At 41.9% G+C, this 19,345-nt stretch overlaps 1 protein-coding gene and 1 long non-coding RNA gene across 3 annotated transcripts; one reads left to right on the top strand and one right to left on the bottom strand.

Moving 5' to 3' along the window:
- The first annotated feature begins 1,167 nt into the window (after window positions 1-1,167).
- On the top strand, window positions 1,168-12,251 carry LOC115168359 (rho-related GTP-binding protein Rho6). Of its 2 annotated transcripts, XM_029723537.1 has the most exons (6): window positions 1,168-1,272; window positions 3,952-4,065; window positions 4,639-4,726; window positions 11,188-11,297; window positions 11,452-11,586; window positions 11,751-12,251. In XM_029723537.1, the coding sequence occupies exons 2-6, from the start codon at window positions 3,973-3,975 to the stop codon at window positions 11,994-11,996; spliced, it is 672 nt and encodes a 223-aa protein (XP_029579397.1). In that variant the 5' UTR covers window positions 1,168-1,272; window positions 3,952-3,972; the 3' UTR covers window positions 11,997-12,251. The 2 variants fall into 2 exon arrangements, with proteins under 2 accessions (XP_029579397.1, XP_029579396.1); XM_029723536.1 differs by lacking the exon at window positions 1,168-1,272 and having other exon boundaries at window positions 3,517-4,065.
- Window positions 2,019-4,039, bottom strand: LOC115168360 (uncharacterized). The gene is made up of 3 exons (XR_003870661.1): window positions 3,966-4,039; window positions 2,481-2,553; window positions 2,019-2,272 (listed from the first exon to the last, which is right to left on the bottom strand). It is a non-coding gene; the product is annotated as an uncharacterized LOC115168360 (long non-coding RNA).
- Window positions 12,252-19,345: the final 7,094 nt, after the last annotated feature.

The following is a 19,345-nucleotide window of genomic DNA, read 5'->3' as shown; positions in this document are numbered from 1 at the left end:
GCACACCTGTATTTGGGGAGTTTCTTCCATTCTTCTCTGCAGATCCTCTCAAGCTCTGTCAGGTTGGATGGGGAGCGTCACTGCACAGCTATTTTCAGGTCTCTCCAGAGATGTTGGATCAGGTTCAAGTCCGGCCTCTGGCTGGGCCACTCAAGGACATTCAGAGACTTGTCGCAAAGCCACTCCTGCGTTGTGTTGACTGTGTGCTTAGGGTTGTTGTCCTGTTGGAAGGTGAACCTTCGCCCCAGTCTGAGGTCCTGGGCGCTCTGGAGCAGGTTTTCATCAAGGATCTCTCTGTGTTTTGCTCCGTTCATCTTTCCCTCGATCCTGACTAGTATGCCAGTCCCTGTAGCTGAAAAACATCCCCACAGCATGATGCTGCCACCCCCATGCTTCACCGTAGGGATGGTGCCAGGTTTCCTCCAGATGTGATGCATGGCATTCAGGCCAAAGCGTTCAATCTTGGTTTCATCAGACCAGAGAATCTTGTTTCTCGTGGTCTGAGAGTATTTAGGTGCCTTTTTGCAAACTCCAAGTGGGCTGTCATGTGCCTTTTACTGAGGAGTGGTTGTCATCAAACATTGGAAAGGTTATTGGTCAACTAAATTGATGTGAGGACAATTTTAGCATTACATGTAAGACAGTTTTACCATCTCCTCTTTAGTCACTGTGAGAGTTACACACGTTGTATCTGAAAGTGGTGACATGCCAAATGGCACTAACCGGAGAAATGTAACTGCTATTTCTACTTTGTTTTCTTTTATAATCCAATCTTTGAGTCTCCTGTTGTTCTGAAATCTCAAAGTAATCTGACTTATATTGACACTTTGTATGATTTTAAATGCAGAAAAGGTTTGACATTTTTACATCTTAATATTCATAGTTTATTACCTTAAATGGTTCATGTCAAGATCTGGGCCTCTCAGGCAGACCCTGATATTTTTATTGTATCTGAGACCTGGTTAACTGATAAAACCCTGGATTCTGAGGTTGCTATGGATGGTTACAATGTGTTCAGGGCTGATAGGAAAGGCAAAGGTGGTGGTGTTGCTATTTACATAAAGAATCTTCTTTCTGTGTCTTTGTTAAAGGCTACCTCCAGTTCTAAACAATTTGAATTGTTGGCTTTAAGTCTTCAGTTAAGTTCAAACTCAAAAAGAACAGTTATAGGAATCTTCAAATTAGCCACCCTTTGCCTTGATGACAGCTTTGCTGCTGGCTTGTTCTGCACATGAAGCATGGGAAGACTGAAAGCAACATGCTGAGGATGGGGTATGTTGTTGTATTTTCTATTGTAGTCGACGAAAAGAGTAGTCTTGTTTTGCTAACAATAGCTAGCCAGCTAGCGCTAGCGACTTGGCTGGCTAGCGGCTAGCTAGCCTAGCACCATACTTGTACAGGGAAAGCAAGCCAACCAACTAAACTAAAGATTATTAAAACTTTTGTTCAAACATAATTTTGTGACACAAAAGAAAATCATAAGCTTCCCACATTGGTAACACCAAAGTCAAAGTTTGGTAGCAAGGTCCAGCTAGTCAAAAGGTTGAAAACGTTTGAGCAGAGTTGAGTAGCTAGGCCAGGCCTACTTCAGGATGAACTCTCGCCAAAACTCTGGGAGGAATTCGATCACCAACTCAATGAGTTTGTGCATGACTTCAAGAAGAGGACATGGACCAAATTACTGGGACCACAGTGAAATGAACAACTTATTCTGTAATTGTGCAGACATCTCAGGAGTCAGACACTAGACACTTTCATTTTATTCCATAGACACCTTTGTTATAACTACATGTCTGTTCACAACTGACACTCTTTTACTATTGTTCGGAAATATTTATATTCAGAAACATTTGTAACTACACTGACACATTTTTTCCATAGACGCTTGTTTCCAAGTCTGTTCTCAGCAGTTGCTTTTGTATTGTGGTTTACTTTCAGAATCAAGAATGAAGGTTTATTTGTGTGCTGATAAAGCTCTGTTGGCATTTCTTTGAGGTGTTTTAATGCATTCTATTTGACAATTAAGTGCTGACAGCGTACAGAAGAGCTGTATGATACATATTTGCAGGTTCTTCTACTTGTGTTGTAGATCAATCTAATCTAAATTACTGCACACTGAGACGTCCCAGAATCAGGTTTCATTTTATTAACAAGAGTCTGTGCGTCCAAGAATCCTCATCCTCGCAGCCATGATGCCGAATGCATTCTCTGACTCTCTGACAATTTGAGTGGTGGTGGTTCCAGGTAAGCCCAGGTTTATTGACATGGACAGCTGTGAATGAGAGGTAACAAAAATATATGTCACATATCTATTTGGTAAACAAAGAAAACACCATACCATTTTCCAGGAACCATATTCCAAAAGCCTTGATAAAATGGCACTTCTGATATAGAGGTGCATACATGTACAGTATGCAGTAACAAGGGAAATTAGAAACAGACAAAGTCAAATTGATTCCAGCATTCTATTATCAACATACCTGCATAAAGGTGCATGAGGTTCTCATGTAGGGGGAAGCTGCATTTCCCATGCTTGAGTAAAAGTAAAGATACCTTAAAAGAAAATGACTAAAGTAAAACTGAAAGTCACCCAGTAAAATACTACTTGAGAAAAGGTCTAAAAGTATTGGTTTTAAATATACTTAAGTATCAAAAGTAAAAGTATAAATCATTTTAATTCCTTATATTAAGACACGATTTTCTTGTTTTTTTATTTACGGATAGCCAGGGGCTACATAATTTACAAACGAAGCATTTATGTTTATTGAGTCCACCAGATCAGAGGCAGTAGGGCTGACCAGGGATGTTCTCTTGATAAGTGTGTGAATTACACAATTTTCCTGTCCTGCTAAGCATTCAAAATGTAACGAGAACTTTTGGCTGTCAAGGAAAATGTAAGGAGTAAAAAGTACATTATTTTCTTTAGGAATGTAGTGGAGTAAAAGTAAAAGTTGTCAAAAATATAAATAGTATTTTTACTTAAGTACTTTACACCACTGTGTACAGAAGGAGACTAATTCGTTTATTTTCTATCAGAATATTTTGTATAAAGTTAAGCATTATATTGTTTGATTATAGGAGTAACTCCGGTAGGCCTGAAACAGACCTCTCGCCTCAAGTTCAACTGTCTGAGTCAGTTGGAGGGCCGGAGTGCACTGTCTTCATGTCATAGGCCTGCAGTAGCTCAAGCTTAATAATAGCCTCACCATACCAAACCTTAACAAACATTTCTAAACTTTATTAGGGTAATATCAAAAGTAAGTCAAGCCATTGTTTATAGGGAAACTAAGAGCAGAAGAGTGAATGTAAACCAGGGAAAAAACGCACTACGCTCTTCTGTGCCCAGTAAAAAAAACACACAACCCTCCCCACTCACTGCTTCTTTGTCCAACAGGCGAAGAGAGAGGGAGACATTTGATTGACCTATTAGGCATTGACTGACATTACTTTAATATTTGAAGGATTAATGCATTAAATGTAGCCATAAATTTAATTCTAATAAATAATTATACAACTGCTGTTGTGATCATTCATTAGGCCTACTCCATGATGACAAACATTTAACAATATAACATTAAATAATCTGTAGCCATTTTCCCTGCTCTCTCTAATATCACACAAAGCGTATCATCCACTAGACATGGATAGACTATGTAGGTCATTTCGCCCTTTAGAACAGTTGACTACAAAAACCTTGTATATTTCGTCCGACACGCGTGCCGCGCAACCATCACCAGAACGCTCATTGGCTGTCGCGACAATATAAAGTTCCGCAGTGTCATATCTCATCAATAGCGCTGGCAGCAAGCTTTATCGCAGGAGGAGAGCATCACGGCGCAACGCAGTGATAACTGACAGATTATTTAGAAAGGAAGGATTTACAAAGGAATTGTTTTTCTTTCACATATACATTTATTGTATTCATCAACCAAATCTTTTTCCACAATGAAGGAAAGGAGACTTACCCAGCCAATGGTGGCGAGATGTAAACTGGTGTTGGTTGGGGATGTTCAATGCGGGAAAACCGCAATGTTGCAAGTCCTGGCCAAGGATTCCTATCCTGAGGTATGTGATTTCTACCTGGCACATTTGATTGGAATAGTCAACATACATAGGCTATAAAGAGGTGATAATTATATGATAATAACAAAGAGAATGTGTCAAGTTTATATTTTCACTAATAACTGCATTGCTAGATTGTGTTAGATGTATGATAGAGTTTCAAGACATAGATTATTTATTGCTTAATTCTTATATGATACTTTATCCCAAGATAAGTATTAACTTCCTAACTGTATAATTGATAGGAAACAATTATTTCCTATTTCTTAAAATACTAAAATACCTCTCAAAATTATTTAGATTTTTTTTCTGTTATCATGGAGTTGGCATTTGTTTTGAAATGATCAGATGCCTTATTTGGTCAGACAGACAGTAGGCAGTGGCACAGCAGCCACAAACTGGAATCATCATTATATGTAAAACGAACACAATTTACACTGTATGTAAATGTAGGACTGATGATTACAAGGGTCACCATTTCACATGTTGACTGTATTCTACTTTCTAAATCCTACATTTACATAGTGTAATTCCCTTTAGTAGTACTAATGAACCCATTCCTTTCTGCATCCACAGACATATGTTCCAACCGTATTTGAGAACTACACAGCATGTCTGCAGCTGGAGGACCAGCGCGTAGAACTCAGTCTCTGGGACACGTCAGGTGAGCATTACACTCTGCACTCTCCCTGCATACATCCAACATACCCTTACATACCCTTACAGTAGCACTTTACTAAAAGCATGACTTAACGTATTTAAGCATGTATAAGTCTTTATAATATATTATAACAAGGGTTATAATGTGTCATGTCTCTCTATACAAGGTGCTCTACCTGCAGATATAGTGGAGGGGGTTTATCATGCATGAAATGTTCCTCCAACTTGTTCTCAGGCTGCTACCTTGAAATTCCTTTCTCTTGAACAAGAGAGAGTCCAAAGCATTCCATTTTAATGTGTCTTTACATTCAAGTTCTCAGAGGAAATGTACTGCAAAACCTGACATACATTTCCTTGCCCACCCGCTCTGAAAACAATGCAATCTGTACACAACAGTAGACTCATTGGCCATTGTCTCACTGTCTTATTTAGCATAATAGTGTATACTGTATTGTTGTCATTATTTCCCTTTAAGACAGCGATCTGTTGATCCTCTAATACAGCACCATTGTCCTGCTGCTTATCACAGGTAGTGCTGTGGTAGGCTACTGAGCTTTGAGAAGTTAGAGTCGAGGAAGGGCTTTTTCCCAGACAGCGGTGGCACAACATTTGAAAGCAAATAACCATTTGTGTGCATGTTCTCTGTTACTGTCTCCTCTCCCTTTGATTTATGTTTACATCGAATAATCAGGACACACACACACACACACACACACACACACACACACACACACACACACACACACACACACAACCTACTGACACGGTGGCACCCTTCGACATCTTGAAATGATGTAAACAGAACCAACAGAATCAATAGATCAATAGAACACAACCAGTTCATTGTGGTTGTGGTGCTATCATTACAGAACGTCTAGCCTGGGGCTTTCTGATTGGGCTGGAAGGAGTTCAGTTGTGCCAGTTGACCTCCAGAGGGGTGGTTTCATTGGCCAGGGGGTTGCCTCCACATGAGCGGGTGTGTGTGTGTGTGTGTGTGTGTGTGTGTGTGTGTGTGTGTGTGTGTGTGTGTGTGTGTGTGTGTGTGTGTGTGTGTGTGTGTGTGTGTGTATCAGAGAGCAGAAGGCACATATAAAAAGGAGTGAAATATATCGCTGACATCCCCTCCCAGCCTCATAGTGTACTCAGGCCAAAAATCATTATGTAACAGAAAACACAACATTTCTTTTTGTCGCTTTGTCTGTTTACCTTCAACAGAAATTGACCAATCTGGACTCTACACCACATTTACATTTTCACACCTCGTTTTAACCTCTCCCCAGTTCTTTCCACCTTTCTTTTTTCCACTGTTTCTATCATCATGCCATCAAAAGTGCCTCTATAGTCTAAACACTGAGATCTCTATCTGTCTCTCTGACATCCTGTGCTGGCAGTGCTCTCGTCCTTCATGGCCATATCATGGATTTCTCAGATTGTCCTATAACTAAAGTCTCAGCTCCAGGGTTCAGAGCCATCATCATCTCTGTTTCCCCAGCATTGCATCACCCTGGGCACCTCTGACAATATGGTTATTGTCTCCTACCGGAAAAGCAAGTCCAATCGCTGCCATTCAGTCCCCTCATCTCTTGCCTTTACACACTATACAGTCAATCCTTGTGAACGTCAGACAATTGTCTCCCTCACAGGAGAATGTTTGTCAGGCTTTTAATAAGGGTTTGGATCTGAAGAGAGTGTCACACCTACAGTAGAAGGAGGGAATTCTATATCATGCAAATGCATTTAACACTACCCATAAAGGCATGTTAAATAAAGGTTAAATAAAAAAAAAACATAATAATAATAAGTAGGTTATACTGTACGATGAAGCTTTTCTTAGTTCATTATTTGCTGGTTTAGTTTGTGTTTAACAAGTTTCTGGAGTAGGTTAAAAATGTAATATGTTGTTGGTGTGGTGAGAGGACGGACATCCTGTCAGCGTCTGATTTTAGCAAAGAGACCTTCCTGTACAACAGTGGGGACCACACATATCGTTGTGATGTTATGTAAGCACTAATTTCATGTAAACATTAACATACGTTGTGCTTTGGTGTGTAGGCATACATGCACACACATACGCACACCAGTGGAGGCTCCTCAGAGGAGGAAGGGGAATTTCAGAAAAATTTAAAGTGAAACATTCAAAAAGTTAGCCTTTTTAGATAAAACTGTACAAAATATATTCATGTCACCAAATATTTAATTAAAACACATTGTTTTGCAATGAAGGTCTATAGTTGCCTCAACAGCACTCACTGGGGTAGCACCGTGGTGTAGCCAGAGGACAACTAGTTTCTGTCCTCCTCTGGGTACATTGACTAGGAGGATCATTGTTCTCACCCCCTTCCATAGACTTTCACAATAATTAAAACAACTTCCGGAGAACATCCCCAACCTATCAGAGCTCTTGCAGCATGAACTGAAGTGTTGTCCACCCAATCAAAGGATCAGAGAATTAGTCTAGTACAGAAAGCATAAGCTACAGCTAGCTATCTAGCACTGCAGTGCATAAAATGTGGTGAGTAGTTGACTCAAAGAGAGAGAAAAACAATAGTTTAACAGTTTTGAACAAATTAATTTCCTTAAAAAAAGGAAGCAGAAGAAAGAGAGAGAGAGCAAGCTATATTTTTGTATTTTTTTCCCTTTCACTTACTTTGCTAACGAATGCAGCTAGCTAGTTTAACCTACTCAAACACCCGGCTCAAACAGAGAGGGATGCTATATTAGCTAGCTGGCTATGGCTATTCAACACTGGAACCATTCCAATTCAAGGTAAGCTTTTGGTTTTATTAATTTATTGCCACTGGGGCCCACCGGTGTAACTGCTAAACTGCTTGCTGTACACTGTACTACATGATTGTAGAGGGTTTACTAACGCGTTACTTCTAGTAGCTATGACGTTAGCTAATATGGTGACGATGATGTAGGCTGAGTGTAGCAGTTAGCGGTTATGGGAATATTTGTGTTTTTGTGTTTATTTGTGTTTGTGTTTTGCAATGAATTCCACAAGTGAAGGAAAAAGGTGATAGGAGGACAGCGTATATGCGAGAACAAATTATACAACTAGCAAAGTGAGCATGCTGTTTGTATGTGGCTGCTCTGAAAGTGATCTTTGTTTGCAGGTGATTAGGGGTGTGGTCATTCCGCCGATTTTGTTGAAAAAGGTTTCTTAAACGGAAGCAAATGGAACGAAACAGAGATAAACATACCTTAGATGGTCGAATAGAAACTCTCGTTTGCACCTGTTGGACTAATGATTACACCCTAGATCAGCTAGATGCAGGCAAGAGTGTGCAAGGCGCTATTGTATGTGTCACTATCTGTCACCTTGATTACTAACATTTTTCTCTTGACCTGTGCACCTACGTTGTAAACTTTCATTCATAGGCTAGGTGGTAGCAACCTCATGATGGGTATAGGGGAAATTTAAGTATCATGTAGTAGCCTAAACCTATCGATCTTACTGTAACGATGTGTGCTGAGAGTCAGGAAGCAAGTTCAGGAAGTGAGTGTTTTAATAAATAAACGCAACATAATACAAAACAAGAAACACGAACAAAGCACAGACATGAAACTGAAACAGAAACAATGACGCCTGGGGAAGGAACCAAAGGGAGTGACATATAGGGCAGGTAATCAGGGAGGTGATGGAGTCCAGGTGAGTCTGATAACGCGCAGGTGCGCATCACGATGGTGTCACAGGGGTCGTTGAAAGGAGACCAAGACGCAGCGTGGATAGTGCTCATTCTTAATCTTTAATGAAGACACTTTAACCAAAAAACAACAAAAAACGACCAACAACAGTCCCGTCAGGTACTACGACTAAAACGGAAAACAACTACCCACAAACCCCAAAGGAAAACAGGCTGCCTAAGTATGGCTTCCAATCAGAGACAACGAAAGACACCTGCCTCTGATTGGAAACCATACTTGGCCCAACATGGAAAAACAACACATCGAAATAGAAAACTAGAACACTCCCACATAGAAACAGAAAACCCCCAAAACCCACACAAAACAACCCCCTGCCACGCCCTGACCATATTACTATGGCAAATGACCTCTTTACCTGGTCAGGACGTGACAGATAGTGACAGGTGTGCGCCTTAATGAGGTGACCTAGAGGCCGGAGAGGGAGCACACGTGACAGTTACATTGAACTGGGTGAATGGAATATGAATGACAGTCATCCAATATGCTGTAATAGAAATAAGGCCATGCTCATAAAAAAATGTGCGTCCTCCCTCATCTTAAACGGCAGCGACTGCCACTGATGCACACACACATGCACACACAACCAGATTAAGGTTTTCTAAGCAATAGTCTTCAATTTATAACATGAGAAGCATTTACTTTTTAGTTTAGGTGTCATTGTTAATGACATTTTACATACAGTACAGTATGTGTTATGCATCACATAGAACACACCCTAAACACATAAATCAATGATTATCCCCTGATACAGAGATCTTTGTTACATCTCTCTGATTTAAAGTGGGCTTTCTGCACAAACAAGAGTTCAATATAAACTGTTTACGAAACACAGGGGTGTGACTGGGATAGAGTTGTGTACTGTGTCTCTCACTTACTCTTTCTGTATGTCTGTGTTTGTGTATGTTTGTCTGTTTGTGTGTTAATGGGATTTATTGGAGAAATCTTCTACTAAGTGGGAAGGCACAGTGCTTTAGTGAAGTGATTTACTGTAGATCTGAGTGTGAGGGAGGAAGAACATTTGAGTGTACAGTGTACAGTGTGTGTGTGTGTGGGAGGGGTATAATAGAGTATTGGATTCAAGCATTGTTGACCAAGGCTTTTGCCGTAGTTACCAGGGGGAGTGAATGGTGTCCTGTGCTGCAACAAATCATTCTTAATGGAACTAATTGAGTTTCTTATTCACTTGGTACTACGCTCTCCGTAACCGATGTGAGTAAGACCTTTAAACAGGTTAACATTTATAAGGCCGCAGGGCTAGATGAATTACGAGGACGCTAACTCAGATCATGCGCTGACCAGCTGGCAAGTTTCTTCACTGGCATTTTCAACCTCTCTCTGACCCAGTCTTTAATACCTAGATGTTTCAAGCAGACCACTATACTTCCTGTGCCCAAGAATGCCAAGGTAACCTGTCTAAATTACTATCGCCCCATAGCACTCACATCTGTAGCCATGAAATTCTTTGAAAGACTGGTCATGGTTCACATCAACACCGTCATCCCAGACACCCTGGACCCATTCCAATTCGCATACCACCCCAACCAATCCACAGATGATGCAATCTCTATTGCACTCTACACTGGCCTTTCCCACTTGGAAAAAAGGAACACCTATGTGAGAATGGTGTTCATTGACTACAGCTCAGAGTTCAACACCATAGTGCTCTCCAAGCTCATCACTAAGCTAAGGTCCCTGGGACTGAACACCTCCCTCTGCAACTGGATCCTGGACTTCATGACGGGCCACCCAGGTGGTGAGGGTAGGCAACAACACATCTGCCACGCTGACCCTCAACACTATGGATCTATCATTGTCCAAACACACCAACACAGTCGTGAAGAGGGACAACATTGCCTCTTCCTCTTCAGGAGGCTGAAAAGATTTGGGCCCACAGATCCTCAAAACGTTATACAGCTGCACCATCGAGAGCATCTTGACTGGCTGAATCATCGCTTGGTATGGCAACTGCTTGGAAAACCGACTGCAAGGGCTACAGAGGGTAGTGCGTACGGCCCAGTGTTTCACTGGGGCAGAGCTCACTGCCATCAAGGACTTGTATTATAGGCGGTGTCAAAGGAAGGCCCAAAGAATTGTCAAAGACTTCAGCCATCCAAGCCAAAGACTGTTCTCTCTGCTACCGCACAACAAGCGGTACCAATGCATCAAGTCTGGAACCAACAGGACCCTGAACAGCTTCTATCCCCAAGTCATAAGACTTCTTAACAAGACTCCTAAAAAGCTAATCAAATGGCTACCCGAACACCTGCATTGACCCTTTTTTGCACTAACTATATGCACACACACTGGACTCTACCCAGATACTCACACATACTTGACACCCCAACACACACACTTTCACACTCACCACATACGCTGCTGCTGCTGTCTATTATCTATCCTGTTGCCTAGTCACTTTACCCCTACCTATATGTACACTACATAGCTACCCCAATTATTTTGTACCCTTGCACATCGACTCGGTACTGGTACTCCCTGTATATAGCCATGTTATTTTTACTTGTTAAATGTATTTGTTTTTCACTGTGTATTTATTCATTGTGTCACTATTTATATATTTGATTGAATATTTTATCTTATCTTTAACTTTCCATTGTTGGAAATGGACCCGTAATGAAGCATTTCACTGTTAGTCTACATCTGTTGTCTACGAAGCATCTGACAAATACAATGTGATTTGATTTACTGTCCTATTGAAAGCCCTGTGACTGACCCCAGCCGATCTGTTTGACCCTATAGGCTCTCCGTACTATGATAACGTCCGACCCCTGTGCTACAGCGACTCAGACGCTGTGCTCCTCTGTTACGACATCAGCCGACCAGACTCAATTGATGGTGCACTGAAAAAGGTAAGGCCATTGTGATTGTGATCATCATCATTGCTGTTGTCAATTTCTTCTTCCTCCTCATCTTTGCCATCATCACAATCATCATGCACTTTACATCTGTGGTGATGATACATTATAACAACCTCATGACAGCCATATGTCCTTTTTGTTGCAGTGGAAGACAGAGATCTTGGATTTCTGCCCCAGCACACGCATCCTCCTGATAGGCTGTAAAACAGATCTGCGCACAGACGTGTGTACGCTCATGGAGCTGTCCAATCAGAAGCAGACACCCATCTCACATGAGCAGGTGAGTCTTACATATTGCTCTCTCTCTCTCTCTCTCTCTCTCTCTCTCGCTCTGTCTCTCTTTCTCTCTTTCTGTCTCATGTACACACACAATCTCTCTCTTTCTCTCTCTTTGGTGTCTCGCTTCCTTCGTCTCACTCCTGTTCTTTCCCCTTCTTGTTGCAGGGTTCCTCCATGGCCAAGCAGCTAGGAGCGGAGGCCTACTTGGAGTGTTCGGCCTTCACTTCAGAGAAGAGCATCCACAGTGTGTTCCGTACTTCAGCCCTGGCCTGCATCAGCAAGCTACAGCCCTCCACCAAGACCAGCCCTGCCCGACGTCTCTCTAAGAGACTCCTTTTCCTGCCCAGCAAGTCTGACCTCCTCTCCTCCACCTTCGGCAAGGACAAGGCTAAGGGCTGCTCCATCATGTGAGGGAGGGGGAAGAACCCAGATTGGGGTGGCCAGAGATGCACTCCATTGAACAGTCCAGCGGGCGAAAGGGGGTGCAAGGTGGTAGAGGGGCAAGGGAATCATAAGTAAGGGGGAAGGAAGGGGTTTCTTTTGAACCCCTCTGGCCTCCCCCAATGTCCTCCCCAGTCCCCACCCCCACTGACGCCCCACTTTAAAAAAACAGGGTTTACTCTGTATAGGATATACTGGTCCTCTTCATGATCACCCCCCCAAAAACACACACACACACGCACACAGACCCATACACAACTCGGGGCGGCAGGTAGCCCAGTGGTTAGAGCGTTGGGCCAGTAACCGAAAGGTTGCTGGATTGAATCCCTGAGCTGACAAGGTAAAAATCTGTAGTTCTGAGCAAGGCAGTTAACCCCATGTTCCTTGAGCGCTGAAGACATGGATGTCGATTATGGCAGCCCCCCACACCTCTCTGATTCAGAGACTGAAAAATAAGTCTCCTTCATGTTCCACAATTGGTCACCTGAGATGACTCCCTGGAGTTGTCCTTCTTGTAGTGTGGCTGGCCATTATAGATGAGAGTACAGGGTCAAGGCCTTTACAAAGATGGGTCTCTCATTCATACTTAGTGGAGAGCGTAAGAAATGCAGATGGGGTAAAGGGTCCGGGAGGGTAGTGAGGGTTGGGCATGGGTGGGATGGGTGAATTTGAGCTGAAACAACTAACAGGCTGGTCCTGTCTGAAGTAAGTTCTTTTTCAATTTGTTTTGCATTGACATCTTTTAAGTATAAGGTGATTTATATTTTTCAGTTTTCTTCAAATTTGTAATCTGCTTTCTGCCCAGTCCTTTTTGAATTGTAGTTGCTTTTTTTGTCATTGTTGTTGTACCCACTGAAGTCATCTTGTATTAGGAGCTGTCTACGACCCGGCTAATAGAGGACTTCATGATTTGCACAGACAGGGGCTCTGAGTTGTTTGGACTTACAGAACACTGGAATTTAAGGTGTTGCTTAGCAACAGTGTGAGCAGGGGTAGAAGTCAGCAGAATTGTGATGATGGGTGCAGTTTCTGGCTCTGAGAGAAAAGAAACAGGGCTCTCTAACTGTGCGTCTCACCTTTCATTTGTAGCATGAGACCACTGCTAAGGTGACGGCTGGACATTTCAGTTAGTAGTGCACTGCTGAAAAACATCTGAAAAATATCTGAAAAACGAATTTGAAGCCTCCGAACTCAGTGGCAGCTCAGTGGCTTGTGTCAGAACAAAAAAAAGCAATTTGAGTACCTTTTATAACCTGAGTTCCCAGCAGTGAGTGAATAAGCTCCAAATCTGTCTGGAGTGACTGAAACACTGTTCAGAAAAACTGAATATACAGCCGCCATAATGTTACAGTTTCTGCTCCCACTCCTTTGCTAAGAACAGACCATGTCTGGTTGTACATATCCTGCTTTATATGCCATTTGTAAAGCTCCAAAAAGAATGTTGTTGGAGCAAAACACAGTGTTTGTGTTAAGTAAAATGGCTTCAACTTAATTTATTAATGAAATACTGTATTGCTCAATGTTGTCGTTTTATTTTTGACTGTAAATTTTTGGGGGAAATTCTTAATTTGAATGGACACTGAATTTTCTTCTGTCCATACGTCTTCTCTTTGGTTCTGAATAAAGCTCGCCTTTGTTCATCATATTCTCAGATGTCTGCGTTTTTTGTGGAGTACAGGTTTGGTGGGCCATAAGGGGAAAAGCAGCATCTATAAGTTGTGAATGTTTATGAGGCATTAACATATGAAGGTGACTTAAAGTGTTATTAACATACAGTATGAAACTTAAACAGATGGCTTCACCCTCAATAGCTCAACCACACTCCCTGTGATGAGGGACACTCTAGGGCCCTAGCAGCACTGCCAACTCATCAAGCTCTTATCTAACTTCTGTAGAGGAGTCTTTGGGTGAAATATCCTCCTTTAACTAAGCATTATGATGAGTACTGTACGTACTTGGTTGGTTGAAGTTATTGAAAATGTCTCAGTAAAACGTGAGCCATATAGAATAACTTGAGCGTTAAGAGCCATTCACAGATATAGATTACCTCTTACCTTTGGACAGACTGAGATATTGATAATGGGTGATACACACGTACTAGGACAAGACAGATCAGTCTAATGGTACCAGAGCATAATTGATCAAATTGCTGAGGATGTTGTAATTTAGTCTACATTAAATGCTCAATTTTAATCATAAGCTCAGAAAGACATCATTTGCCCATTAGAATGTTGACAGGGAGGGTTATTACATTACTGCAGCACATCCGCCTGCAGTGAAATCTCTTCACTAAATGCTCTGCTATACTGGGATTGCTGACACATACTGTAGCTGCCCTAAGTATGATTGCAATTTAGTAACATGAGGTTTGGTAAATAGAAAAGTATATTGATGCATTGTATTTCAACTTCACTTTGAGCTATGATGTAGGCTAAATTGCAGTTAATCATTGTGTGTCTTTCAATGATATCAAAGTGGTGTTGGCTCAACAAAGCTTGCTTCAATGTTCTTACTGTGAAAGAACGTAGAATCGATGATATATTGTAGCTCATTGTGAGTTTTGTCTTCGAAGAAGCCTGATATGGTTATTTTATCCCTGGTTCAAGGGTACAACAAAATAATCTGCTTCTGTATGTTTGGCTGTTGAGTCTGCTATGATTCAACAGCAGAACATTATTTGAAAATTGAAATGGTGGAAACTAAATGTGAACAAAATGTGTATAGCTGATATTTCTGTCAAAAACAGACTGGACACATGCAACTGAAGCGTGAGTATAGCCTTGGGGACACCCCTCCCCCAAAACATACACACACAACCATCCTGGGTGATGCCTCTGGAGGAGGGGGTTGGGTATTTTAATCATGTACCATTACCCTGTATTAGGTAGGAAGGTAAGACCCAGATGCAGACAACGTCAAATTATCAATGGTTTAATAATCCAACAGGGGCAGGCAATAGACAGGTCAAGGCAGGCAGGGGTCAGTAAACCAGAGGTACAGGTTGGCAGGCAGGCTCAGGCAGGCAGGCTCATGGTCAGGACATGCAAGGCAAGGGTCAAAACCAGGAGGGTGAGGAAAAAGCTTGACTGGGAAAAGCAAGAGCTGAGAAAAAACCCTGGTTGACTTGACAAACAAGCCGAACTGGCAACAGACAAACAGAGAACACAGGTATAAATACACAGGGGATAATGGGGAAGATGGGCGACACCTGGAGGGGGGTGGTGACAATCACAAAGACAGGTGAAACAGATCAGGGTGTGACACCCTGTGGTAATGCCCACAGAAGAAGTGACCTATTGGGCAAACCCAGCACTAAAAACCATCCAAGCATCTCTGAATTGCCCTGACCAGCTCTCATGCTCTCTCTCTCTCTCTTTCTCGCACTCTTTTTCTCTCACTCAATTCAATTCAATTCAATTTAAGGGCTTTTGGCATGGGAAACATATGTTGACATTGCCAAAGCAAGTGAATTAGATAAACAAAAGTGAAATAAACAATACAAATTAACAGTAAACATGACACTCACAGAAGTTCCGAAAGAATACAGACATTTCAAATGTCATATTATGTCTATATATAGTGTTGTAACAATGTGCAAAGAGTTAAAGTACAAAAGGGAAAATAAATAAACATAAATATGGGTTGGTGTTTGTTCTTCACTGGTTGGCCTTTTCTTGTGGCAATAGGTCACAAATATTGCTGCTGTGATGACACACTGTGGTATTTCACCCAGTAGATATGGGAGTTTGTTTTTCAAATTCTTTGTGGATCTGTGTAATCTGAGGCAAATATGTGTCTTTAATATGGTCATACATTTGGCAGGAGGTTAGGAAGTGCAGCTCAGTTTCCACCTGATTTTGTGGGCAGTGTGCACATAGCCTGTCTTCTCTTGAGAGCCAGGTCTGCCTACGGCGGCCTTTCTCAATAGCAAGGCTAGGGTTTACTGAGTCTGTACATAGTCAAAGCTTTCCTTAAGTTTGGGTCAGTCACAGTGGTCAGGTATTCTGCCACTGTGTACTCTCTGCATGGGCCAAATAGCATTGTAGTATGTTATGTTTTGTTAATTCTTTCCAATGTGTCAAGTAATTATCTTTTGTTTTCTCATGATTTGGTTGGGTCTAATTATGTTGCTGTCCTGGGGCTCTGTGGGGTGTGTTTGTGTTTGTGAACAGAGCCCCAGGACCAGCTTGCTTCGGGAACTCTTCTCGAGGTTCATCTCTCTGTAGGTGATGGCTTTGTTATGGAAGGTTTGGGAATCACTTCCTTTTAGGTGGTTGTGGAATTTAACGTCTCCTTTCTGGATTTTGATAATTAGCGGGTATCGGCCTAATTCTGCTCTGCATGTATTATTTGGTGTTTTACGTTGTATACGGAGGATATTTTTGCAGAATTCTGCATGCAGAGCCTCAATTTGGTTCTTGGTTGGTGAGCGGACCCCAAACCTCACAACCATGAAGGGCAACAGGTTCTATAACTGATTCAAGTATTTTTAGCCAGATCCTAATTGGTATGTCAAATGTTATGTTCCTTTTGATGGCATAGAAGGCCCTTCTTGCTTTGTCTCTCAGCTCGTTTACAGCTTTGTGGAAGTTACCTGTGGCGCTGATGTTTAGGCCGAGGTATGTATAGTTTTTTGTGTGCTCTAGAGCAACGGTGTCTAGATGGAATATTTATTTGTGGTCCTGGTGACTGGACCTTTTTTGGAACACCATTATTTTTGTTTTACTGAAATGTACTGTCAGGGCCCAGTACAGGCCCAGGTCTGACAGAATCTGTGCAGAAGATCTAGGTGCTGCTGTAGGCCCTCCTTGGTTGGTGACAGAAGCACCAGATCATCAGCAAACAGTAGACATTTGACTTCAGATTCTAGTAGGGTGAGGCCGGGTGCTGCAGACGGTTCTAGTGCCCTGGCTAATTTGTTGGTATATATATGTTGAAGAGGGTGGGGCTTAAGCTGCATCCCTTTCTCTCCCCAGTCTGTGGGAAGAAATGTGTGTGTTTGTGTACATTGATTTTATAATGTTGTATGTTTTTGTTGTAATTTGGTAAAAAGCCAATTTGATATTTGATCAGTCCATTGTTTTCACTGAGGAAATGATCTAGTCTGCTGTTAATGATAATGCAGAGGATTTTCCCAAGGTTGCTGTTGACACATATCCCAGTATAGTAATTGGGGTCAAATTTGTCTCCACTTTTCTGGATTGGGGTGTAACGGTCGTCGTATGTAGTAGACCAAGGCGCAGCGGGTTGAGTGCTCATATTAAACTTTTATTGAACACTTAAATAACAAAACAAGAACACAAACGACAGCTTGACAGTCTTGCAGGCTAAACACAGCAGTGCAACAACCCATAACAAAAAACACCCCTCTATATAGGACCTTCAATCAGAGGCAATGAAGAACAGCTGCCTCCAATTGAAGGTCAAACCAATAACCCTAAACATAGAACTAGAAAGACTGGACCAGAACATATAAATATACTAACCTAGAACATAACCAAAACCCCGGAACACTCTAAACAAACACCCCTCTACATAAACACATAGCCCAACAAACCCTGAAACACTCTAAACAAATACCCCCTGCCACGTCCTGACCAAACTACAATAACAAATAACCCCTTATACTGGTCAGGACGTGACATGGGGTGATCAGTCCTTGGTTCCAAATATTGGGGAAGATGCCAGAGCTAAGGATGATGTTAAAGAGTTTAAGTATTGCCAATTGGAATTTGTGGTCTGTATATTTTATCATTTCATTGAGGATACCATCAACACCACAGCCCTTTTTGGGTCTCTCTCTCTCTCTCTCTCTCTCTCTCTCTCTCTCTCTCTCTCTCTCTCTCTCTCTCTCTCTCTCTCTCTCTCTCTCTCTCTCTCTCTCTCTCTCTCTCTCTCTCTCTCTCTCTCTCTCTCTCTCTCTCTCAGATGTCCTCTCCCTCTTGCACTCTGTCCCCTCTTCTCCACCCCTTCTGTATTTATATATTTCCTTCTCATGATCTTTGTCCGTATCTGTATATCTGTCTGTGTCATGCTGTCCCTCTCTGTGCCATGATGATACAGTATATTCACACAGGAGCAGCTGAGAGTTTTAGATTCCTGAGCTTATCAGAGACAGACAACGTAATCCTAAGTGACACACACACACACACACACACACACACACACACACACACACACACACGTATAAACAGACACACACACACACACACGTACCAACAAACACATACACACACTCCTGCATCTCCTCCACAATAATAATGGGGGGCAGAGACACATCTGTCCAGGCTCAGAGAGCATCTGAGCTGGGGTGGTGTCTGTGCCTGTGGGGCTGTCTGAGACACAGGGAAAGTCAGCAGAAAGAGGCCAAGGTGAGAAACACTTTCCAGTTGACAATCTATGACAGATCTCCTCCCCTGCCATATCCTGGCAATGATCCATGGATCAACTGCAAGTTTTGTATTTTTTACAGTACAAATTATCTACAAATGTTAATGGGCAGAGTGGTGAAGATAGGATGTTTGTGGTGATTCACCAAAGATTTGCTGTCTCTGTCTGTCTGTCTGTCTGTCTGCAGTACATAGGCTTACCACAAACGCATGCACGCTTGCACACATGCACACAAGGTTGACAATAAATGCCCAGCATAAGCCAGGAGTCCTGGCAAATTAAGCAAACATCTGGCCAGACACCGCAAGTTAATTTAGCCAATGAGCCATGGCAGGTTGCTCCAGGGCGTGCGTGGCTATGGTGAATTGGTAAATGGTGTTTTGGCACAGACCAAGCCAAGCTCTTTGGCTATAGACTGCAGCCGTTTAAGGAGGCCATTTTGTTTTCACAGTTGTTTTTGCTGTACAATATGTTTGGACCCAAATACAGTATCTTTAATTTGGTGTGGAAGAAGTTCCCAAAGTATTTATTCAAGATTCATGAGTACAAAACCAAACATCAAAGATTACAAAAAATCCTAACATAAACACATCTGTTTATTTGTAATTTTTTTCTAGCACACTTCGGAAAACCTGTCATTTGAAATACATTGGAGAAAAGCCCAGAAGTCATTACCATAAATATGCAATTTATTATATTCCTCTTGTGGATGGAAGAGAAGGGCCTGGGGTGGAGTGGGGCGATGAGAGGGTAGCCGAGGTTGGGGAATTAGGAGCCACAGTGTCACGTCCTGACCATAGAAAGCTTTTATTTTCTATGGTAGAGTAGGTCAGGGCGTGACAGGGGGTTTTGTCTAGTTTATTTATGTCTATGTTGGTTCTAGTTTCCTTTTTCTATGTTGGGGGTTTTATCTAGTTTATGTATTTCTA

This window comes from Salmo trutta, chromosome 30 (assembly GCF_901001165.1).
Source record: "Salmo trutta chromosome 30, fSalTru1.1, whole genome shotgun sequence".
NCBI lineage: Eukaryota > Metazoa > Chordata > Actinopteri > Salmoniformes > Salmonidae > Salmo > Salmo trutta.
The sequence above is the reverse complement of the archived record's forward strand: the minus strand, read 5'-3'. Positions and strand labels throughout refer to the sequence as shown.

What these genes read in the sequence shown, in the direction of transcription:
- LOC115168359 (XM_029723536.1), top strand. Translation starts at nt 3,946, where the DNA reads ATGAAGGAAAGGAGACTTACCCAGCCAATGGTGGCGAGATGTAAACTG. An exon ending in TTGATGGTGCACTGAAAAAG is followed by an intron (nt 11,298 to 11,451) that starts GTAAGGCCATTG and finishes TTTTTGTTGCAG; the next exon opens with TGGAAGACAGAGATCTTGGA. An exon ending in CACCCATCTCACATGAGCAG is followed by an intron (nt 11,587 to 11,750) that starts GTGAGTCTTACA and finishes TTCTTGTTGCAG; the next exon opens with GGTTCCTCCATGGCCAAGCA.